This window comes from Cajanus cajan, chromosome 6 (genome assembly GCF_000230855.2).
Source record: "Cajanus cajan strain Asha chromosome 6, NIPB_CcT2T_4, whole genome shotgun sequence".
Taxonomy (NCBI): domain Eukaryota; kingdom Viridiplantae; phylum Streptophyta; class Magnoliopsida; order Fabales; family Fabaceae; genus Cajanus; species Cajanus cajan.
In genome coordinates this window covers 683,656-707,502 of record NC_138522.1, presented here as the reverse complement: position 1 = coordinate 707,502, position 23,847 = coordinate 683,656, and the positions used below count along the sequence as shown (strand labels likewise).

The 23,847-nt window shown below is 38.6% G+C and overlaps 4 protein-coding genes and 1 long non-coding RNA gene across 5 annotated transcripts; 2 read left to right on the top strand and 3 right to left on the bottom strand.

Moving 5' to 3' along the window:
• Positions 1–243: 243 nt before the first annotated feature.
• Positions 244–1,800, bottom strand: LOC109810143 (uncharacterized). Its single transcript, XM_020373532.3, has 2 exons — positions 1,344–1,800; positions 244–1,135 (listed from the first exon to the last, which is right to left on the bottom strand). Exons 1-2 carry the CDS (start codon positions 1,798–1,800, stop codon positions 546–548), a joined length of 1,047 nt encoding a protein of 348 aa, XP_020229121.1. The 3' UTR covers positions 244–545.
• LOC145958890 (uncharacterized) lies at positions 1,054–4,381 on the top strand. Its single transcript, XR_014434438.1, has 2 exons — positions 1,054–1,187; positions 1,537–4,381. It is a non-coding gene; the product is annotated as an uncharacterized LOC145958890 (long non-coding RNA).
• Positions 2,238–4,288, bottom strand: LOC109810144 (Acyl-CoA N-acyltransferases (NAT) superfamily protein). The gene is made up of 4 exons (XM_020373533.3): positions 3,734–4,288; positions 3,365–3,423; positions 2,778–2,834; positions 2,238–2,701 (listed from the first exon to the last, which is right to left on the bottom strand). The coding sequence occupies exons 1-4, from the start codon at positions 4,286–4,288 to the stop codon at positions 2,602–2,604; spliced, it is 771 nt and encodes a 256-aa protein (XP_020229122.1). The 3' UTR covers positions 2,238–2,601.
• A 1,601-nt stretch (positions 4,382–5,982) lies between the features above and the next one.
• On the top strand, positions 5,983–8,115 carry LOC145959065 (uncharacterized). Its single transcript, XM_083077065.1, has one exon. It carries the CDS (start codon positions 5,983–5,985, stop codon positions 8,113–8,115), a length of 2,133 nt encoding a protein of 710 aa, XP_082933191.1.
• A 5,723-nt stretch (positions 8,116–13,838) lies between these two features.
• Positions 13,839–23,377, bottom strand: LOC109810072 (cytochrome P450 714A1). The gene is made up of 5 exons (XM_020373449.3): positions 22,720–23,377; positions 19,044–19,270; positions 16,335–16,588; positions 15,175–15,556; positions 13,839–14,394 (listed from the first exon to the last, which is right to left on the bottom strand). The coding sequence occupies exons 1-5, from the start codon at positions 23,027–23,029 to the stop codon at positions 13,969–13,971; spliced, it is 1,599 nt and encodes a 532-aa protein (XP_020229038.1). The 5' UTR covers positions 23,030–23,377; the 3' UTR covers positions 13,839–13,968.
• Between the last annotated feature and the right edge of the window lie 470 nt (positions 23,378–23,847).

Sequence of the window (23,847 nt, the reverse complement as noted above, 5' to 3'; positions counted from 1 at the left end):
AGGATCTGGTGCTGTTCATGATCCATGATTTTGAAATTAAGCTACCTTTTTTTTGTGTTAAAAATATTAGCATGAAGCTATTAAAAAAGAACAAGTTCTCGCGGAGAAAATATTTTCAGTTACAAAGAGAAGTATTAAATAACTTGATTTTTCACCCGTCAATGAAACTTAACATTTTCTTTTACTAAATTATCCCAAGTTCTTTTTGGATAAATTTTTCCATATGTATTTATAGAAAGTAAATAAGGAGGTAAAATGAATCAAGTTTTTCCCACAAATTGAAGTCAACCTGGGTATTTAACTTGTATTGAAGCTCTTTTCACTCAACTTCTCTAGAAGCTAAAGTGAATAAGTAGACTTTAGCTCGGGAAAAATTCAATGCGTTGTACCTTCCTATTTTCTTCTACTACCAGTTTGTTTTTGTCGAGAAATTTATCCAAACAAAATCTTACAAACGCCAAAACTCATATACAATGGCAATGTAGGGTTTGTTGGTAGGCTTTATGCAGCCAAATATAATTTATTTAAAGCTGATAAATGCTCGTTCAGAAAGGAGGATCCATTTCTAGGTTGAAACTAGAATCTCCTAGGGCCGGAGGAACATCAAATCCTGACATGAAGTCATCACCAAATATTACAGCACCAGCAGCTAGTGCTCCAGCACCTAATCCCATTGCAACACCTAGAGGTACCCTCTGACCTGGGGCCTCCCTGGATGTTGACATGTCTATGTAGCTTGAAGGCAAGCCATCATTTGTTGGGATGAAAGTGGGAATATAGCCAGCATTGTATGGTGGGGATGGTGGAGGAGGAGTTATTTTTCTAGGTAGTAGATAGTTTGGTACACCCACATCATGGTAGCTTGGTTCACCCACCTCGTGGTAGCTTGGTTCACCCACCTCGTGGTAGCTTGGTCCACCCACCTCGTGGTAGCTTAGTTTACCCACATATGGATCATAATAGTTTGTAGTGGTGAATGGCACTGAATGGAACTCAGGGACGTTTGTTTGTACATGATTTTCTGGCCGATGGATTGCAGCTTGAGGCTTCTGCGCGTTGGCTTGCCTTACTCCTTCCTCAACGGTCAATTGAGTACCATCGCCATCATCTGACGGCAAAATCCCTTCCTTGTTACCTACGGAACAAATTTACAGAAACAGATCAAGAATTTTCCAAAAAGGCTAGAGGTAAACCTAAATCATACTCAACTTCCTCTCAAATTAGGAAACCCATTAGAAGTATACTGAAATAAGAGCTCGCTGAAAGTAAAGAAACATAATAAGATGCTAAATGCAGAAAAATGGCTACGGTGATAAGTTGTGAAATATGAAATGATCATACACCTGAGTGGGAACTTGACTCTTTCTTTTCATCAGAAACACGAATCAAAATATCAATGAATCCTCTTGGTTTGCTGGATTTCCTCTTTCGTAATTGGTAGCTTCCAACTTCCTGTTGCCTAGGCTTAGACACCTCATAATTCATTACCTGCTTGACAATAAACTCTTTGAGAAAAACTGTTGTTGAACCATGCAGCTTTTCCTTGAAAAATATGGGGTCGATACTGTAAACTTCCACATTCAGTGCCAAATCTTGGATGTTTGGCGATGAGTCATCAACAGGAATGAAAAACGTGGTTCTCCATACAGGATTTGCACTCCCAGAATCAACAACTTTGGTGCAATATTTGCTGTTAAAATCAATCCACCCAACCGCAAACCATTGACGTTTCCAAAGTGAGGTTGAATGCTGGAGCCCATGAGCAGATATCAAGCAGACCTCCACCCATATAATCCCCATAGAAAGTGCAGCAAAGAAAAAATGAGATGTTGAAGGATGTTGTCTCCTGTAAGCTTCTTTGGATAAGGGTTGCGCAGGAAAAGAAGTGAACGACTTTGCGGTATTTCAAAGGATACTTTACTTCGATATCAGAATTTTTTTTATACCAAAACGCCATTAGGGGGTACCCTCATGCCAAGTTGCTAACTTTTCCCCCCCTTGTTAAGCTCATCACAGGCAGACAGGAATCTTCTAAACTCATAGGTGGGTTGACTCAAAGGCAAAAGGTAAAAATTAACTAGTCAGAAAAATTGGCCATAGAGTACAAACACTTCTACAATAGTTCTCTAAGTATTTATTTTATCAAATTAGTCTCTCAAAGAGACAAATCAGGTATCAAATTTATCTTTATTTGGCAGACCACTTTAGTCTTTTATAAAGACATATTTTACAAGATATTGATTTGAGAAGGACTGACAATTTTGGCAGTTTACTCTGTATTAAGATGTGCTCTGTACAAAATATGTGGTCTTCCAGAAGCCATAACATTTCCCACGTTTACACTGAAAGCGTGGAACAAAAAATCTTGCAATTACAAATTTTACCTATCTATCACTTGAATTGTGAATATGAATCTATGAATGACGAAAAAAATGGCAATGTCGAACCTCCTCTAGCTGATCAAGCAACAATCTAGTTGTTGCTAATTGTTTACAGAATGTAGCTTGACTCTTTACATTACTGTCCTTGAAGATTCGTAGGTCCCTCAATAAGAGGTGGAATTAACAATAGCAAGGCTTGCACATGAAAGTATGTAACTGTCTATTCCCCTTCATGGAATGTTAATGGAGCAGTTCTCGTGTACATCATGGTAGTAGAGCCCAAAATGTCGTCTCCAAATCCACACGCCTTAAAAAATAACCTGACAAGAGTTGAGAACGTCACGTGGTGTCCACAAAGGTATAAAAGATTAGGCACTCTAGAGGACAGTGAACAACCTTTCATTCTCAGAGCAAAGGGCTGCTATGTCGTAGACGTCTCTACTTGTAAGCATTCTGCAAAAGGATGTAGTCATATAAGACATTTGATTATTCATGCGTCTATGTATAATGGAAAAATAGCAAGTGACCATTATAATACAAAGTATATGGCCAAGAAAAAGGAGAATGTAGCAGCATGTGATCAATGATAAGAGGTAACAATGCTAATACCCGGAGACTTAAGTGATCAATTATAATTGGAATGCTTTTAAAGTAGATATCGTAGAAGTATGACCGTCTCAGAATACATTGTCTAGAATGATTTATAAGTAGTAATTATTATAAAAATTAATAAATTTATATAAAAATTTATGATTGGATAAAAAAAAAACTCTTTAAACTTTCATCGCACATGCTATTTTCTCTTATCAAAATTAAAATTTTATGTCGATAATATATGGTATGTTATCTCTACCGCAAAATGACTTTAATGTAATTAAAATTAAAGAATCACTCTAAGGAAATCCGCTATACAAAGAACTAGACGACGACAATAACATTATGAGTAAGAGTCAAATCTCATGAACAAACGGTTTACTGCATACCTCACAATTTTTTTAACTATCATCTGACCAATTCCCATTCTCTGCATGGAAGGAATAACCTGCAAGAGACTGAACCACGTTGAAACATGCTCATTAACTAATACACTAAGCTTTGTTTTGGATAAAATTTTCTAAAAGAATTTCTAAGTGAAAAACATAAATTAACTTCTTTGCTAAACTAAAATTAGCTTAAATTAAAAAAATAATTCAAAAAGTTAATATATTTTTCCTTCAAATTACCCTATACATAAACTAATTTAATTTAATTTTTGGAAATTTTATTTTATTTATCCTTTATAGTTGATTCTCCAATATGTATTTTTGAAAAGTCTAACTAATCTTTGATTTTGGAACGTTTGGAAGTGTTACCATGACATCGTAAATAGAAGCAGTGAGGCCATAATCGGAAACGGCACGGCCAAAGCCGATCAATTGGTCGCGAGAAGGAGAAACCGGCGTGAAGAAATCGGCAATTGGGGAATTGTGATTGGGAACGGCGTTTACATGTTGGGGGTTGCAGAAGACAGAGATAATCACGGCACTATGAGACAGAGCAACGCCGAGTTTGCGTATATCCACGATTTCGGGTTCGGGTCGGGTAGAGTAGTTGCAATCGGCAAATAGGTCTCGGAGACGGTGCGGATCGACGTGGCACGGGTCGGTGGAAATGTAAATTGGGAAGAGTGGTTTCGTGTGAGAGGTTTTGGTGGTTCTTCTTCGCCTTACCCATTTCAATTCCATGGATTTTGAACCAAAACCCTCTGTCACGTGTTTCTCTAACTGTAACTGTAACTGTGTGCGGGTTTGTGCTGCCAACCCCATTGCCACCATTTCTCTACTGCACTTTCTGCTTCCGCATATGCAACTTTCGAATGGATAACCAAACTTGAATCCTACTCCAATTCCCACCACACCTATTTTCATTTTTTTTTCTTTTTTTTGACAAGGCTGTTTAATTTTTCATTCTGACTTTGTGCAATATATTTTTAATGTGTATAAAAATGAGTTTTTGTTATATATTTGGTGTTTTTTTTTTTAATTAGGTAAGAGGAGAGGTAACGGTTAATACACGATGGAATTAATTTCAAATATATGACAAAAAAAAAAGTTTATTTTAGTATATTATTAATTAAAAAACTTTTATTAATAAAAAAACCATCGTGTCTATATGAATTTTATATGCAATATAAACTTATTTTCATCATGGTAGTTAATAATTTAATGTACTAATTATGTGAGTTATTTATGTTTCTGTATCATAGATCAAATCACAAGAATCGCGTCGAAATTACTTGAATTATGTTCTTTGGGTGAATTTCACAATTCATGTTTGTATGGTGTTGGTATCATTTTCTTTTCTTCTTTGTTTCCGTTCCTGGCTGAGTGTTGGTCTTGTTTGTGTGGTGGTGGTTCCTTCTTCTTTCTTGGTACTGGTTGAATAGTTGGTCATTTATGTGTTGCTAAATGGTCATTGCTGTGGTGGTCCATGTTTTCTTCCTCCTGGTTGCTTGTCTCTTGTTCTCTTGCTACACTGATTGATGGATCCTATTGTAGTAATTGTTGGTGTTCTCTGTTGGTTGTATGTTGCTTGGTGTTCCTTATTTATGTCAATTGTGTGAACTTTATTAAAGAATGAGTCAAGCAATAAAGGTGTCCGATATTACATTGCAATACTATGAAAGTGTCACCTTAATAAGTACATTTCAAGTAAAATCTTAGTTTTGTTCACATGTGTGTTGGGTGGAATTGCAAGGATAACATCTTGCTAGAAAAAAGATAAATGTGAGTGTAAAAGAATTTCAAATGATGATAAGGAAATATTTGTCAAGCTATTAGAAACTAAATACGAAAAAAAAATAACTTTGATTGTTTGGTGAGGAATTGAAAAATGAACGAAAGAGATTTTTGAGGTTATCACTCAAATAAAAGACAATGGATATAGTTTGTAAAAATAGAAATATTAAGAATTAAAAAACTTACAAATGCATTTATTATAATGCATTATCATTTAATTTGATAAGAAATCCTATATTTACTTAAATGTGTGTTATGTTTTATTATTGATCATTAATTTTACAATTCAATTCATGATTCCAAAAATAGATTTTCTAATACACAATTTATATCTCAAATACATTAACATGACTTTTGTACTGACCGCATTTCGTACCCGAGCTCTCAGCCCGGATTGACATTATAAGGGTCATCCCGGACACGCGTTGAACAACGTCAGCCCGGAATCCGGACAGACCACGCTCAAGCCCAGAGATCTCGTCCCAGGCCAAAACCGTTCTCCAATTATACCATATTATGTCACAACGTGATCATATCATATTATATGATATCGTATCATATCATATCTTATCTCAGGCCCAAGACAACCCTAATTCACACAAAAGGTATGTGCATTATATATACGAGACTCATACTCATACAAACCCTAACTTTGGCATCGGAGTCTCTTTTGCAGGTACCTCCCCCATCTTGGAGCACCAACACATCAAGCAAAGGAGGCTCACTGATCTTACTGGGTAGACCATCCCTACGGCCAAATTCTGGTAAGAACATTTGGCGCCTACCGTGGGGCCGATCAGACCAAGCTCTCATCGGCCACCTGCATGGTTTCTACCAGAAGCCATATTAGACGAGCAACAGATAACACAAGCAACTCAACTACCATGGACAGCGATACCGCGACCCTAAGGCGTTTGGTCGAACAAGTCGAGCAGATGCGGCGACAGCACGACGCCGACCTCCAGAATATGCGTGCCCAGCATGAGAATGACCTCGCGGCGATGCGCACCGCTAACGAAGCAGACCTAGCGAACGAGCGCATCCGCGCCCAGCTCCCTCGGCATCGCCCCGGCCAGCCACCGCACGACAGCGGTGATCATGAGGAGGAGGCGCATTCAGCCCCCCATTCCCAAGCAACCACCAAGGCACCACATTCACAGCCCGCCACGCACCGGTCTCATGCATCAACACACAGATCAGGGCAGGGCACCAGCAAGGCCCCCACTCATGTCTCCGAGGGCCAAGAGCCTTTCTGCCATCATCCCTTTGTGAACGGCATCATGGAGACTTCGTTACCCCGCGGGTGGAAGCCCCTCCACCTCGACCGCTACGACGGCACTACGGACCCCGATGAGCACGTCGACGCGTACACGACTCAGGTAAACCTTTACACTAACAATGACGCTATACTGTGCAGGGTCTTCCCGACCTCGCTTAAAGGACCCGCGCTCCATTGGTACACCCAACTGCCGGCAGTGTCCATTGACAGTTTTGCCACCTTGGTGCGGCGGTTCACGGCACAGTACGCCACCAGCCGACCTCACCACACAACCTCGGCCGCCTTGGCCAACCTCAGACAGAATGACGACGAGCCCCTACGGGCCTTCATGGAGCGCTTCTCTAACATATCAGTCCGGATCCGAAATCTAAACCCGGAAGTCGCCCTACACGCCATGCTCATGGCACTGAAACCCGGATCGTTCGTCGACAGCCTATGTCGCGACGCCCCTCGCGATATGGACGAACTGCGCGCCCGCGCCGCCGGCTACATTCAAATGGAAGAGCACGCGGCCTTCCGCGACCAGGTTCGCGGAAAGGGCCCCGCTAAACCAGAACAGGGCCACAAAGACAAGGTTAAAGTCAACAACGACAGCCAATTCAAGAAGTCAGCCAGGACAAACAGAGCCGGGAGGTACGACTTCTACACCCCTTTGAACGCCCCAAGAGTCCACATTTTGGAGGAAGCCAGTAACAGCAACCTGCTAGACCTCCCACCACCCGACCACACACCAAACAGTGCTGACAAGTCCAAACACTGTCGGTATCACAGAAACTATGGCCATACCACAGACGAGTGCCGCACACTCCAGGACCGCATCGAGGAACTCATCCAGGCAGGTCACCTCGGCCACTACATTCAGCGACAGCCAGGCTCCCGAGGTGGCTCCGGAGGCTGGGGACGCGGGAGAGGCCGCGGATCAGGAGCTCGGGGGGACCTACCCACAGGACCTCAGCAAAACGCCAATGGCGCAGTACAGGCTGAAATAAGCCAGGAGACCGAACCAGCCCCCCTGCGGGGAATAATCAACACAATTGCAGGTGGCTTCGCCGGAGGAGGTGCTAGTAGCTCAGCCCGAAAAAGACACCTCCGCAGTATCAACTGCGCCCATTCCACTGCCTCGATCCCCTACAAGAGCTCACCACCAATCTCTTTCTCCGACGAGGACTACGCAGGGATCAGCCCCAATCAGGATGACCCCATGGTCATCGGGGTAGAAATTGCAAACTGGGAAGTCCAAAAGACACTCATCGATCAGGGGAGCTCGGCAGACGTCCTGTATTGGCCAACTTTCCTCAAGCTCGACGTCCCTCACTCTCTCATCCAGCCGCATATAGAGCCCCTAGTTGGCTTCGCCGGTGAACGGGTCCACACCCGCGGATACGTGGACCTGCTCACAACCTTTGGCACACCCCCGGACGCCAGAAGAATCACGGTCCGATACCTCCTCGTGGAGGCCAACACCTCCTATAACATCATAATAGGGAGGCCGACCTTAAATCATCTCGGTGCGATGGTGTCCACCCCGCACCTCACCATGAAGTTCCCAGGAAAGGACGAAAAAATTATCTCCGTCAGAGTAAACCAGAAGACAGCTCGGCAATGCTACGCCGAAAGCCTGAGGATCTCCGCGTCCAGCAAGGAGGGCAAGAAGAGTCCCCCCACAACATGCCCCTAAACTCTAATTTCACATTTGTAAAAGCGAAATCGCGCACTCTTTTCCCGCCTCCGTCCTAAACGGAGAGGGTTTTTAACGAGGCACGGCAGGATTATCTAATAATATTCTCCTTTTCGCTCACTCATTGCATTTCCTTAAATATTACCGCATCAATTACTGTAAACACGAAAATAGAACCCCCGGTATCCTTGATAAAGGTCGAGTTCGAACCTTAAAAATGCAAACCCGAGGTCGAGCACGAACCCCGGTATCCTTGATAAAGGTCGAGTTCGAACCTTAAAAATGCAAACCCGAGGTCGAGTACGAACCCCGGTATCCTTGATAAAGGTCGAGTTCGAACCTTAAAAATGCAAACCCGAGGTCGAGCACGAACCCCGGTATCCTTGATAAAAGGTCCAGTTCGAACCTTAAAAATGCAAACCCGAGGTCGAGCACGAACCCTGGTATCCTTGATAGAAGGTCGAGTTCGAACCTTAAAAATGCAAACCCGAGGTCAAGCACGAACCCCGGTATCCTTGATAAAGGTCGAGTTCGAACCTTAAAAATGCAAACCCGAGGTCGAGCACGAACCCCGGTATCCTTGATAAAGGTCGAGTTCGAACCTTAAAAATGCAAACCCGAGGTCGAGCACGAACCCCGGTATCCTTGATAAAAGGTCTAGTTTGAACCTTAAAAATGCAAACCCGAGGTCGAGCACGAACCCCGGTATCCTTGATAGAAGGTCGAGTTCGAACCTTAAAAATGCAAACCCGAGGTCGAGCACGAACCCCGATATCCTTGATAAAGGTCCAGTTCGAACCTTAAAAAGGCAAACCCGAGGTCGAGAACGAACCCCAGCACTCTCGTTAAAGGCCAAACACGAACCTTAACCCATGCATTCGCAAAAATCCGAGGTCTAGTTCGAACCTTAATCAAACGTCAAATCCGAGGTCGAGTACGAACCCCGACGCTTTCTTCAAAGGTCGAATCCAAACCTTAATGGAACCCGCTTGCAATTTACGAAGTCAAGTGCAAACCTCGACGCTCTTGTCAAAAGTCAAGGTCGAACCCTAGTAACTCATTCGGAGGTCGAGTCCCGACCACATACCCGAAATCGAGTTCGTTCCATGACAAAACATGCATGACCCTAAACTTAAGGGCAGACATGGACCACTTATCCAACCTACTACACTCCGGCCTGAGGTCGGCGCAATACCTCGACGCTAATAAATCAAGGTCATCAAGCCTCTACAGAGACACTCACCCAAACAGAAGTTTGAAGTCACGCCCGAACCTCGTTTAGCATACAAGGTCGAGTATGAGCCTCGATGCTCCCCCTTAAAGGTCGAGTCCGAACCTAACCAAGTCGCCTAATTCAAAATCCGAGGTCGAATACGAATCTCAACACACACACGAATTCTCCCTTAAAGGTCGATACCAAACCACTAACCTGAGGACAACTTTGAACCCTGGCAAAGCACACCCCACTCTCGATACCGGGGTCGAATTCGAACCCCGGCACGACCAACTTAGGATTGAATTCTGACCTTGACTCCAGCCTAGGGTCATTTATAAACTCTCACAACAATTACAAAGTCACAATTTGAGATCGAATACGAATCTTAACACATTCATCTACGGCCGAGTCCGAACTTCCACGAAAAACCTACTGAGCAAGCAACTAAGGCCGACCTCGAACCTCGACGTCACTAGCGCAAGATAAGAGGTATCACCCGATACAAAAGCATATAACAGACGCCAAACATGCGCTTCAAACAGCGCGAATAGCCAAAATTAAACCCAAAACGAACAAAATAGAGCAACATGCATACATGTATACAAGCAAAGTTCACAAGATTCAGTACATCAATTCACGCCAAAGAGAAAGGAAACCAAAATTACAAAGAAAACCTAAGCGGAGGCATTTTCACTGGAACTGTCGTTAACATCGTCCTCCGAAACAATCCTCCCACGACGGACCACCTTCTCCACATGCATCGAGGAGAAGTCGAACCCGGGAGCAAGAAGTCGTGTCTGACGGGCAGCCTTCTGAAAGCCCCTCTTATGCTCTGCCACGACGGAGCGCTCCATCTCGACGAGCCGTCCTTCCACGGTCGCTTTCCCTGCTGCCAGCTCCACGAGCTCTACTCTCAGCGCAGCAATCTCATCCTCTCGACCACCCAAAATGGCCTCACTACGGAGACGCTCCTCAGCCGCCGCTGCCAAATCCCCCTTTAGAGAGGCCACAACATCCTCTAAGACCCGCACCTGGTCACGGGAGGACGTCACCTCGTCCTCCAAAGAACGGGCCCGCGCCCGAGAAAAAGCGACGAGCCCCTGCAGCTCCCCCACTAGAGAAGCATAAGCCTCATTGGACCGCAATGCAATCTCAAGAGATTTCTGCACCCGCGCAAGGTCGCTACGCGCGGTCCGGAGCTCAGCCTCCCGCCGCTTCGCCTCATCAAGAGCCGCGGTGAGAGTCTTGTTATCCTCCCTCAGGATCTTGTTCGCCTCCTTCCATGGCTGAAGTCGGCCCTTCACCTTAGCCAGCTCCTGCTCTTGCTTGGCCAGCTCCTGCTCCCGCTTAGCCAGCTCCTGCTGCTGCTTGGCCAAGTCTTCTCGCTGCTGGCCCCACTTGGATTTCCAGTGACTCATTATGCCTATCACCCTCTGCAGCATGACCTGGGCAGCATCAAAACTGTCCTCGGGACCGATCCTGTCAATCAATCCCTGGTCCTCGGAGCTCAACGAACCCTGAGGAAAGAACCTCTCCGCGGTCACCCCCGCGCTCCATAATGAATCCATACCGGCGGACGCGCTCACGTGATCCAGCCGCACCGTATCTATCCCATTCCCAAAGCGATGGGACAGATATTGGGTCCGGGAAGGCCCCTTCGATGAGCCCGCCTGCAAACACCAGTCCCGCATCACAAATAAATAAGGAGACATGCGAGAAAGCCACAAAAACAAAACAAAACAAAACAAAAAACCAGACTCACCCCAGCAGCCTGGGCGGCCAGCCCTGAAGCCTGCACCTCAGGATCAGCGGCATTTTCCGCCTGCACCTCAGGCTCAGCAGCTTTCCCCGCCTGCAGCTCAGGCCCAGAGGCACTTCCCGCCTACAAAAAATCACCCAGATCAAACGGCCAGGCAACACAGCAAAAAGCCAAAGTGAAAAGTCCGAGAGGACAATACTTACCACCTTGGCAACTCGGACTCGGAAACGCAGACCTCCACCTCAGCAACGCCAACCTCGCCCTGCAAAGGGATCCATAACGCCTCAAAAAACAAAGACGGGGAACTAACACGGAAAACGTGTGCATATGATAAGCTACTCACCTCAGCGTCCGGTGCAGTAAGCCCGACACCCTGCACCACCTCCGCCGTAGCCACTGGCGAGGCCTCCTTGGCCGGAGGGCTGTCGGTGAGATCCACAGCGTCCACAACCCGGGAGGTCGCCTCCTCGACATCGTGAGAAGCGGAGGTCCCCCCGACCTCCTCCTTCCCCCTCTTCCTCTTCCGGTGGGTCTTTAGGGAGACAGCATCCTCCTCTAGAGGCTCGGGAACCTCGAGCTCGAAACATTGTAGCGGTGTTTAAGCTGACGCCACAAGTTTCTGCCCATAATGCCTGCAGAAAAGAAACAGAAACACATCAATAACCGGCAACCACACAAGTCCTAAAAACCTACCAGAGCAAATAATACTCACTCTCTAGGCCCCTCTCCCTGAAAGGCGAATTCGCAAGCGACAAGACGAGCTTGCAATCCAACGGACGAGGGAGCGCGGCAAGATTCTTGATGGCGGCCGTCTCCGCGGCCGTCACCTTCAGATCCCCCAAACCGTGAAACCTGGACGGCTTGGGACACCAATAGAATGGAAACCTCGGCAAACCGCCGAAGTAGAACACCTCGTCTTCCAAAGGGTCAACACCCACAAGGGCGACCCGGAAAAACTCCTGCTTGAAATTTTTATACGATTGGGAGTAGGGAGTAAACAAGCCCCCATCCCTACTCCCGCTCAGGGACAAAATGCCATAAGGCGGAACGCCCATCTTCAACTGATAAAAATGAAGAAAGACGCGAAGAGATACCTCTATACCTAGAACTGTACACAGGACCTGAAAAGCCCTCAAGAAACCCCAACTATTGGGATGCAACTGGCAAGGAGCCGCGTTGATGAAATTCAAAAAATCGCACTCAAACTGGGTAAAAGGAAGACAGACACCCAAATCCCTATAAAAGCATTGATATACATAGAAATGAGGGGGATCAGTAGACCTCCCCATATACACGCCCTCATCAGCCTGACAGGGCTCAAGCCGAATCATGTGGGAAATGGAGGAATCGCAAACCCTATGCGCTCTCCGAAACGCATTCACTTCGAGGAAAGAGCGAAAAATGCTCTGAGCCTCGGCCACCTCACGTTTGACCCAGTCATAACCAGGAACGCCCGGCTCTGGGCCCCTAGGTGGCGGCGAATCTTTCTTCTCAACAGTGACCCTTCCGACGGCCACCACCTTGCCACGCGCCTTGCCCCTGGCAGACGCAGAGGATCCGGCACCACTTCCACCGGCCATGAAAAAAGAGAAGAAGCAAATAAAAAGGAAGTACCTGGTGCTCCTCCTCAGAAAACAACCCTAACAAAGAAGGGACTACCGGAAACGACGACGGCGACGGAAGCGCAAAAGAGAAAGGAGGTAAAGGGAACCAAGAAAAGCTCTCGTACTCGAGAAGTCAGAAGAAAGACAGGGAAGAGGCGCGAGAAGAGAGAAAGGCTAAAACTCTCCCCGAAATTCAAAACCGACGCGACACGTGTCAGTTGAAAGGCACACCCGACGACACACTTATTACCAAACCATCATTAAAAAACCGTCACTGCCCCCAATACGTCAATCAAACGTCTCCAGAGCATGAACAATCGCGACACGTGGCGAGCCTCCAGCTAGCGTACGCGCAAAGCCACCTCTCCTCTCACGAGCCCGACCTTAACTCCTCGGCCTACGGCCTTCGGAGCTCTGGGGGCTAGTGTACTGACCGCATTTCGCACCTGGGCTCTCAGCCCGGGTTGACATTATAAGGGTCATCCCGGGCACGCGTTGAACAACGTCAGCCCGGAATCTGGACAGACCACGCCCGAGCCCGGAGATCTCGTCCCAGGCCAAAACCGTTCTCCAATTATACCATATTATGTCACAACGTGATCATATCATATTATATGATATCGTATCATATCATATTTTATCTCAGGCCCAAGACAACCCTAATTCACACAAAGTTATGTGCATTATATATACGAGACTCATACTCATACAAACCCTAACTTTGGCATCGGAGTCTCTTTTGCAGGTACCTCCCCCATCTTGGAGCACCAACACATCAAGCAAAAGAGGCTCACTGATCTTACTGGGCAGACCATCCCTACGGCCAAATTCCGGTAAGAACAACTTTCATTATATATTTCAATCAAAAACATAACTGAAAATTATTGTTAGATAATAATCTCATTTACACAATTAAAGAGTATTTATGTCTTTTCATGAAATCTTGTTAATCAAGAAATCTTGTGCATGCTTGTTGACAGTTTTTAGAATAGTAGCCTAATAGAATATGAAAGTTGAATTAACTAAGCTGTTAGTTCCTGAACTTTTCAAAATTCAATTTTAGTCTTTAAACCAAAGTTTGACCAGTCATACTAACCTATAATATAAATATATATACACGTCTAAAAGAAAAGAATCGAAGAAGTGAAGAAGAAACTCTTCAATAACCTAAGGCAATAATAGTTTCATTTCTAAAGTACACATACACACATCAAAGACAAACTAAATGCTTGCATGTTATAGCTGAGTTATTCGTGTCATCAGCTACGAGTCATTCAAATCTTCTGAATGAGAATATATACACCATGTCCTGGCTCTACGATCATTCTATATGCCGGAGAGTGACTATAGCTAGGAGACAGAGAGAAGCTAAACTTGGTGATGATAAGGGCTAGCACAACCTTCAACTGAACCATTGCAAAGTTCTTTCCCAAGCATAAGCGAGTACCTAATCCAAATGGCACATAAGCATGAGGAAACTTGCAAGCCTTAGAGACACCCTCACTGAACCTTTCTGGTTTAAACTCATTTGCATCTGGTCCCCAAATTTCAGGGTCTCTGTGCAGTGTTGGGATCAAGGTCCATAGACACACGCCTTTAGGAACATTGAGGCTTCCTATTTGGATATCTTCATATGCCTCCCTTGACACAAAGGCTGCTGGTGGGTATAAACGTAGCACTTCTTTAATCACCATAGTCACCTATGAACAGTAATCCAAGCAGAATGAAAATGGTTTATAAATTGTCAAAAGAAGTGAAACCAAGCAGCTTAATTTTCATTAGATAAAAAAGAATACCAACAAAGACGATCTTAATGTTCAAGAATCATCTGGTTGAGAGCTAGAGACTGATCCCTAGGTACAAAACTCCATTTAAGGTAAAGAATATAAATTATAAATCTATCTTAATCTTATAAAATTGATTTATAAGGAGAATTATTTTTACTTATATACATTATTTTTTGTTATATCACTAATTGATATAGAATTTCTAACACATTTCCTCACACCAAAGATTAGATATCTAAAGTGTGAATTATGTAGAACAAAATATATGCCCAACAATTATTATTGCGATAAGGGATAATACTATCTAAAGAATAAGAATTATCGACCTAACTTAACTTTACAAAATTAAATTAAACTTATAGAGTGAGAATTGTTTCTCACCTATATTCATTATTTTTTGCCATATCATTAGTTAATGTAAGTTCTCCAATTCTCTTAGATAGATATTTTTCCACACACTAACCGGAGATGAAACTCTCACATGACTTTGTATATGAAAAACCCCAATCCCCTTGTAGAGTATTATAAGTGTGTATCAATGGAGAGAACATTTTCATAAGATAATTTTGACAGACACCACATGTATCCTCCACTGAAAGTAATTTTGTTCTAGTCGTAGGACTAGTAACTTTCATATGATAATAACATGCAAGACTAATTATTTGCATTCTAATAATCAAACTTCATGTGTACCGTTTTCAATAAAGGGAGAGAATCTGCATCTGGTATGCCATTGGGGCAAAGTTGAGCCACCTCATTCCTTATACGAGTTTGCCATTCTGGGTGCAAAGCAAGAAGCATTAGACACCAAGAGGCTGCAACAGCAGTGGTTTCATGGCCAGCAAAGTAAATGTTTTTGCAGTTATCAACAATGAATCGCTTGGAAAAGTCCTTCCCCAGACTTTGATCAGTTATGGCTGCTTCCAATAGCAACTGCATCAAATCCTTATCTGATGAAGATGTCTCTGAGCATTCACGCTTCCGTTCCTCCACTAACTCCCAGATCAGTGACTCTATCTCTCTCTCCAAATTTGCAATTTCGTTTTGCTTCTTTGACAAGAAATTCAGTTTGTCGCTGCCATTAATTAATAATCAATAAGTTTTAGGCTACAGTTAAACACAAGATTCTTAGTTACTTTCTGATGTGCAATGTATAAGGTTTTAAAGACAGTTATTCTTATAAGAGCTTTTAAAATAATAACGGTCGAGGTTACAAGAAATTTAACTTTTGTATCACACATTATATGACGCTTTTTGGTATAATTCAAGTGTCACTCTTGAATTCAGGAGCCACACATACAATTATGCAAATGCACGTATATGGATGTAAGAGTTGTACCATAAGATAGCAGAATTTTAAATAGGTAAAATGAGTTTTAGCTTTGTCAAATTTTTGGTCAAACTTAATTTTAGTTATTATATTTTAAAAATAGTGGTTTTGATAGTTCTAGTATTTTTGAAGGGGGTTGGATTTGCTATATGACTTTATTTCATTTTGACTTCAAGAGATCATATTCACTATATTTTTTAAGGATAAAACTTAGGTATAATATTATAAGTACGATTGATGTTTCTCTTTTATCAGGATTATAATTTTATCTTAATAATATATATTTATATCTAATATAAATATGAGTAATATACATTAACTCATTAAAATAAAACTTTAATTTTGATTAGAGAAGAATTACAATTATACATATTGTACTGTATATAAATTTTGTCATATTAGACATGCAAGATTCAAAATTACTATTTTTAATTATTAGAACTAAAATGAATTTTGAGAACTAAAATGAATTTTGAGGTGAGTTAGGTAAAACACATTTTAGAATAACAGAGAATTGGCATACCGGAAACTGCTGAGGCCAAAAAGGAAGCCACCTTGTTTAGACATGGCCTTCTGTATGCTTCTAAGCTTTGAGAAGACTTCCTTTCCTTTGGAATAAGAATGGCCAAAGCAAACCCTTGAAATAACATCAGCTGAGAAGCCCCTCAAATCCACATCCACTTTAACTTCAGCTGTGCCACTTCCTTGACTCTCAATAAGTTGCTCCCATTTTACTAGTAGTGGCTGAGCTGACTCAATCATTAGGTCCACCATACCCTGCCACAGTCATCAATTTCACTTCAAATTCACTGTCCTACCATATTTTCTTCATGGATCATTTATTTAATCATGCACATATGTTATTCAAAGCCTAGATTTTCGATAATACCTTATCCATGTAGTGATGAAGTTGGAATAAATAATGAAAACTTATACTCAATCTTTATTATCGTTGTTATAATATTTTTAGTGACTAAAAAATAGATTTTCTGTTGACATATTATTCGGCCAGTAAAGCTTCATATGGTGGGGTAATTTCCTATAAAGCAAACAGGGTGGAAGGGACATCTCTATCCATCTTATAATTCACTTTTAACTTCCCTCTAAATAATTGAAATATAAGTTAATTTCATCTTCTCGATAGGGCAGGTACACTTGCTACCAGCAGTACTAGCACACCCATCTTTCTGAATCATGATTCATGCAAGATGATGGATAATCTTTTATGTGGGGCTACTGCATATGAATGGAAGTTACTACACAACACACATATAATTGTGAAGTGTTGCATTACTATATTCTTCTAGATATATCTCATGTCACAAAGCAAAATTAGTGGAAGAAGGACTGCATGAAAAAAGAAAACAAAACAATTGTTGTCTTAAAAGGCATGGCTCGCAAATATTTATCGTTTAGACTAGTGTTAACTTGAAAAGTGTACTTTAGAAAGTAAACATAGAAATCACACATCAATATATTGATATCGGCTATGTACACCAAATTTTATAAACAACTATACGTTAAAAATTAATATAACACAATGCATAAAATTCATGTAACATTAAAAAAATTAATTAAAAGAAAGAAATTATATTTAAAAAAATATAATCAAATTATAATAAATATAGTAAAATAATTAATTCGTGTAATTATTGTGGTATTTCTATTTATTACATTGATAACAAAAATAAATAAATAAATAATTATAAAATATAATAAGAAGTATTAGGAAACATTTGGTATACGAAAAAATTTTACTCTCAAGAATCTAACATGAAGAATGTTCATATTTGATTTGTTATTTAAAAAAATAACATTCCTAAGAAACAATATTTCTCAATAATTGTTTTTGTATAGGTTTCTCATGATGAAGTGGAAAATGAAAATAAAGTTTTAATGTGAGGAAATCGTCATGTTCTTTTATTTGTTTATTTAATATAGTAAACATCCTTAATTCTCAGGTAGTAACATTTATAAACATTTTCATAAATATTTGTGATCAATCAAATAGATTTTTATCATTTTTAAGAATTATGATTCCTATGAATCATCATTCACATACATGAAAAATTTGTCGTTCCTAATTCTTAAAATGTGAACCACCGAAATTAGTCTAATGGTAAAATATTATATAATATACACATGTTCTTAATTTTTAATTTTATTATCTTTATTATATAAAAAATGTTTTTCCTATAAACATCTTGTACAAATACATATACATATCCTAGACAATGACTAAATTGCTATTTTAAGGTGTTCATAGTTACTTTAATCTTCTGATGTACTTTATGAACTTATAAATACTTTCTCTGAATCTCCTCTCTCATTTGATTAATGCAAAATTATACGGACAACTTGGATCCATTTTGCTTAAGTGAAAAAATGGACCAAAAAAAAGACGGTTAAGAGTTTAAAATTAAATAATTAATGGTAAAGCTAAATTACATTGACCCAATATGTAGAATCTCTGTATAAATGTAGGATTTCCATGTATATTGGAAATGAATCATTTTTTTCATCTGAAGGAAATGAATCATATTTTAAAGTGTTAAGATAATATAAAGATTACATCAAAGACGTACAAATAACATACTTTTAACGCTAATTACTTCAAATGTTAAAATATCCTTTAGAGTAAAGGTTCAAACTGTTTTAAAAAAAGATAACGTATTATTGATATGAACAAAATTTTAAAAAAAAAGTTTTAATATATATATGTGTGTAAAAGAGAAAATGAGCCACTAAAGATAATTATTTAAATTTCTCTATAAAAATCAGTCAATAATATAAAACTCGTAGATATTTCGGACTCATAATATGTTTAAAAAAAAATATTTAAAAGAAATGCATGACACACTTTGTTTTTAAGAGTAAAAAATAAGGGTATTCATTTAGTCCCTCCAAATTACAAACCTGGATACTTTGATCCAATTATTTTCAATCATAAAAGTGATTTATCTATCAATTTAATTCTTCACAAAAATCATTAATTAGTGACCTAAATTAATCCCTAAAAATATTAATTCAAGTAAGAAAACTAAAGTGTCTCACATTATAATAATTAAACAACACTTTTTTTTATAGGAATTAATATCTCAGTGATTTTTATAAGAACCCATTTGGACATTTATTCTATCTTTAATTTAACTGAAAATAATAATAAAAAAATGAAACAAAATAAAAGTAGTAAATAGGCAAGGGATTGGGGTAGTTACAAACTTATGTATACCTTAACTTTGTCCATGAAGAACTCAGCTGCAACAAGTTTCCTTTGTTGTGCCCAACTTTGGCCGTTGGCTCTCAAAATGCCATTGCCAAGCATTGGTGCAAGTTTGTTGGTTATGTAAGTAGGCTTACCCAAATCCAAAGTGATACATTGATTCATTTCTCTCACTAGATCCGGTTGGTTCACATATAGGTGTTGCTTCATCCCTGTGGAGTAAGTGTACAGTAGACCTGCAAGACAAGATCACATTATAGTTAGCACAACATAAATTCATGTCGCCTAGTAGAAATTTTGATCATTTAACAATGATATAGATAGACTTGATGTTAGTCCAGTTATCCAATATTAGATAACTCAATTGGTAGTTATTAACTTATGAAAAATTGTATGTGCATATGTTTGTATAATTAATTTTTTAATAAAGAAAGTAAAATAGAAAAACATGAGATAAAATAACGGGTATAGTAACAGAAGTAACATTACACCGATAATTCTTAATTATTACATTAACTTTTTTTATCAAGTGAAAGTCATTATAAAGTCACCTCTTATAAAAGAAGCAGCTGTATTAAAAAATAATAATAATAAAGAGCGTGTGTAATTTCACAAAATCTCAATTAGTAATTCTTTAATTAAGGGTGTTGATTAGTAATATTTTAAAACAATTAATAAGATAATGAGTAGAATAAATCTTTAGGTTGTTATATAGTCCGCAGGTAAGGTATTTTGAGTTTTAAGCCAAACGATAAATATGTATCTTTATATTTTTTTTTTGATAATCATAATATTGGTAAGAAAATATATATTGATTTTACCAATAACTAATCTTAATTAAAAAATTTGATTAATTATAATAATACCTTACCTAAGAGAACTAGATTCAATGCTACTCAAACTAATAAATTTTTAGCATAAGTTCTTATATATAAATATTTTATTATATAAATATTTATAACATAAAATTAAATGCACGATTCATTTAAAAATGACATATTTAATTATATTAAACAAATAACAATATAACATAATATTATACAATAAATCTCAAAGATATGTACTATATTTTTTCTTCAATTTACTTCTATGCTATAATTTATCATAAAGTGTTATATAAGTAATTTTGAGAATCAAAAGTGATGCATCTTCAAATTTGAAGAATCAAAATAGGACAAATTTTTAAAGAACTAAACTCAAACTTGAAAAATTCTATAGGGATCAAAAACATATTTTACTCTTTTATGAGTATAATACATTGGAAAATTAATAATAAAAAATATTTTATAATTGTGTCACAATTTTATATTTAGAATTAAAAAAAATATGTAAGTAACAATTTTATGGCTAAAACATATTTTTAGTTTATGTAAAGTGAGAGGATTTTGATTTTGGTCTTTATAATTTTTAAAATAAATGTTACTTATCAACCTAAAAATAAATATTATGGACTAAAATAAATTTAAATTTTAGAAGATAAAAAATAAATAAAAATATTTTATAAGGATTAAAATCAAAATTGATTTTATAGGAATTAAAATCAAAATTCATTTTATAAAAATCAAAAATAATATTTACTTAGAATGATAAAAAAACAAAAAAAAAAATAAAGACCAAAAATAAAAAATATTCATTTTATAGAAATTTAAAATATATTTAAGTTTTATTTTATTTTTAAAATTAATATATAAAAAATAATCTCAATTATATATTTTTTTTTAAAAAAAATTTAAACCCCTCTTGATCATGGACCAGAGAGGTGGAAGCTCTAGACGACGTTCAAGGGCAGCCCCGCCTGAAGCATAGGCCCATGATTTCCCAAATAGAAACACAACAGCTGTAAAGTTGACAACTCCAAATGTATTTGTCTGTCTTGCACTAGCTGTGTATATCAAATCAACATTTAGTCGTACACTTAAGATACCATCTGCACCCACAGAGGGTGATTGACTTTTGCTGGACAACTTTTAAGTTGCCCATTTTCTGCTTAATCTCATAACAATTTTCAAGCTTTCTACACAAGATAACTTACTCATGTATCAAGTAGACCCCACATTGGTCAACCTTCTCATCTATTTTATTTGTTAGTTCCTTTTCTTATCTTTTTCCTTTTGCATTGAATTGCATATAAACCTTAAAAATAAAATTTCAAGAGAGTTGTTATGTACACCTAGAAATAAAGGTTTTTGTACAAGTGTTTTGTTTTATAGGGGAATAATAATGATTTTGGACACGTTAAGAGAGAGAGGGGAGGGGGGAGGGGGGAGAAAGCTTCTCAGTAGCAATTCCAAAAATTTATTAATTTTTAATTTCTCTAATTTCAATCCAATTTCAGTAACAAAATGTGGAAGGATATAATAATTGAGGAACAAATGTGGAAACCCCTGTTTTTTTTTTTGGTTCCGAAGTACAAATGGTCAAATAAGGAAGCATATAACAATTGAAATCATAAATAACCATCAGTTTCAAACTAAAGATTCCAAAATATTGTGTAGATTAATTAAGAAAATCTAAAAAAGTTTAATCATAATGGTTAATTACTTAAAAAGAAGATAGCAAAGGATTTGTTCCTTCTTTTTTTGTCCATCATGTATTATTAGCTTTTTAAAGTGTCAAGATCATGTTTGCTTTAGAAAAATCACTGTTTTTTCTCTGCCAACCCAATCCCAATTCTCCAACTTGCAAACTATCACACGATAAAGACGAACAAGGAATGTTCAAAAAGACTACTGTCATGTCTAAAACTCAATCAATTCGGTACCACCAAATGCATAAACACAGGGCTTTTTGCCCCAAAGACATGGGCTCACAACTGAAGAAGAAAACATGGTAAAAACTACAAAAACGTGATACCCACCACCAAGTCTTCTTAAAATTAGTGCTCCAATAGAGTTGCACAGTTAGGGACATACGCACTTAGGTAGACTTTCGGCAAAAGTAACTAACTTATCTTAAAACTTCATCATTGCCAAAACCTGAAACTATTTGGTATGCCCATAGTTTTCTACACCATACTTTACAATATTAATATGACTTGTTTGATGAATTTTTTTCCGTATATACTTATAAAATAAGAAGGTAAAATAACCAGTAAATTAAAATTAATTTATAAATCACAATCTTTAAAGAATTTAGTTGAAAATGTTTTTGTAAAAGTTAAGTCCATAAATTGGTTTTAATTTCTTTTTCTGTTTCAACATTACAGGTATCCTTTTTGATGAGCTGGTAGAGTTACTGTAAATGACAAAATCTTCTTTTTAATAGCGTGTTTGTAAGAGCTGTGAAGACGTGATTTTTCACGTTTCAGCTGAAGTAGAAAATAATCACTTCTCTTTAAATTTAGAATCGGACGTGGAAAGAGAAGGACTTGAGTTTAATAATCAAAACCAAATATATACTCAGGATTGAAACTATATAACACTGGTTAAATTGAAAAATCTCGTGTCAATTCATTCATGAGATCCATCGGTAAGAAATTAGTTAAAGTTGGTCAAAGAAACTCAATTTATTTTATTTTCTTCTTTTTTAGATAAATTTGTTCAAATGGGATAAAAAGATGCATAAATTTTTAAGAAGATTTGCAATTGTCCAACATCCTCAGTACCAGATTTGTTTACATTCATAAAACATTACTAAAAGAAAATGAGATGATGAGACCAAAAGTTGAAGAGGAAGAGAAGGGTACCATATTGTTTCCTCCAGTGTTCAAAGTAGGGGAAGAGGGTTGCAGTGTAGTCATGTGCCAGAAACTGATCAGAATGGTTGGAGGATGAAGATTTGGCCATGCTAACCTGAGCTTGAATTCTCTGCATATCAGGCAGGTTCCCATGTAGAAAAGAAGGTGGAGGCCCTTTTATACCTTGCATTTGTAGCCTCCTTCTAACCCTTTGAGACTTGTGCCACATATTGCCATACACATAGAGTATCCAGCTTAGAATCCCCACAACAGCAACTGAAGAAGCCACTTTCATTGCCACAACAAAGACCTCCTCCATCTCTCCCTCTTTCTTTCACTCTTGCAATAGCTAGCCTCTCACTCAACAAAGCTTAGCACATAAAAACTATATATTATATAGTAATATGTGAGGGAGCAAAAGCTGGTTGTTTTGGCCTGTTGCAGAGTTCTAATTTTATATGTATATTTGAGCTTAGAGAGAGGTGTGGGAGAGAGAGAGAAGTGGCTTCAGTCCAGTAACTAAAGGCTGATGAAAGATTCTATAAATACGATCAGGTTAGGAATACCTTGGAAAGTAGACAAGAAGCTGAGAATAAGGACTACAACAGGAGGAGCCGGTGACATATGCATGAATGTGATATCATATTACATTATTTGTAAACAAATTCAATGAGTTGATGTAAAGATAAAATACTATGTCCTCATACATCATATAAATTATCTATTGAGAGGAGAGTTCGTGTATGATTTTCATCATTTATATATAAAATCTTATCAAATCAGTTGATCTTCTTCTTGTAATCACATTATTATTATATGCGAGATTAAGTTCTAACCTAATAAGATTGGAATATTAGTGGCAGGAAAAAAAATTTATATTGGCACATGTTTACATGAGTGGAAAATCCTATATTAATGGACCAACTAGTCAAGTAATGCTAAAAGCGGTAAACATTTTTTATTCGTTAAAATAAAGTATAAAGTATGTGCAACAATGAGATACTAACAAGTTTAACTTCTGAGCACTATCTAAAGATTTTTATACTATATATTAACTAATAAAAAATCATCTTAAAGATATGATTTTTTATAGTAGTTGTTATAAAAAAAATTAACGATTATACTATCATACACAAC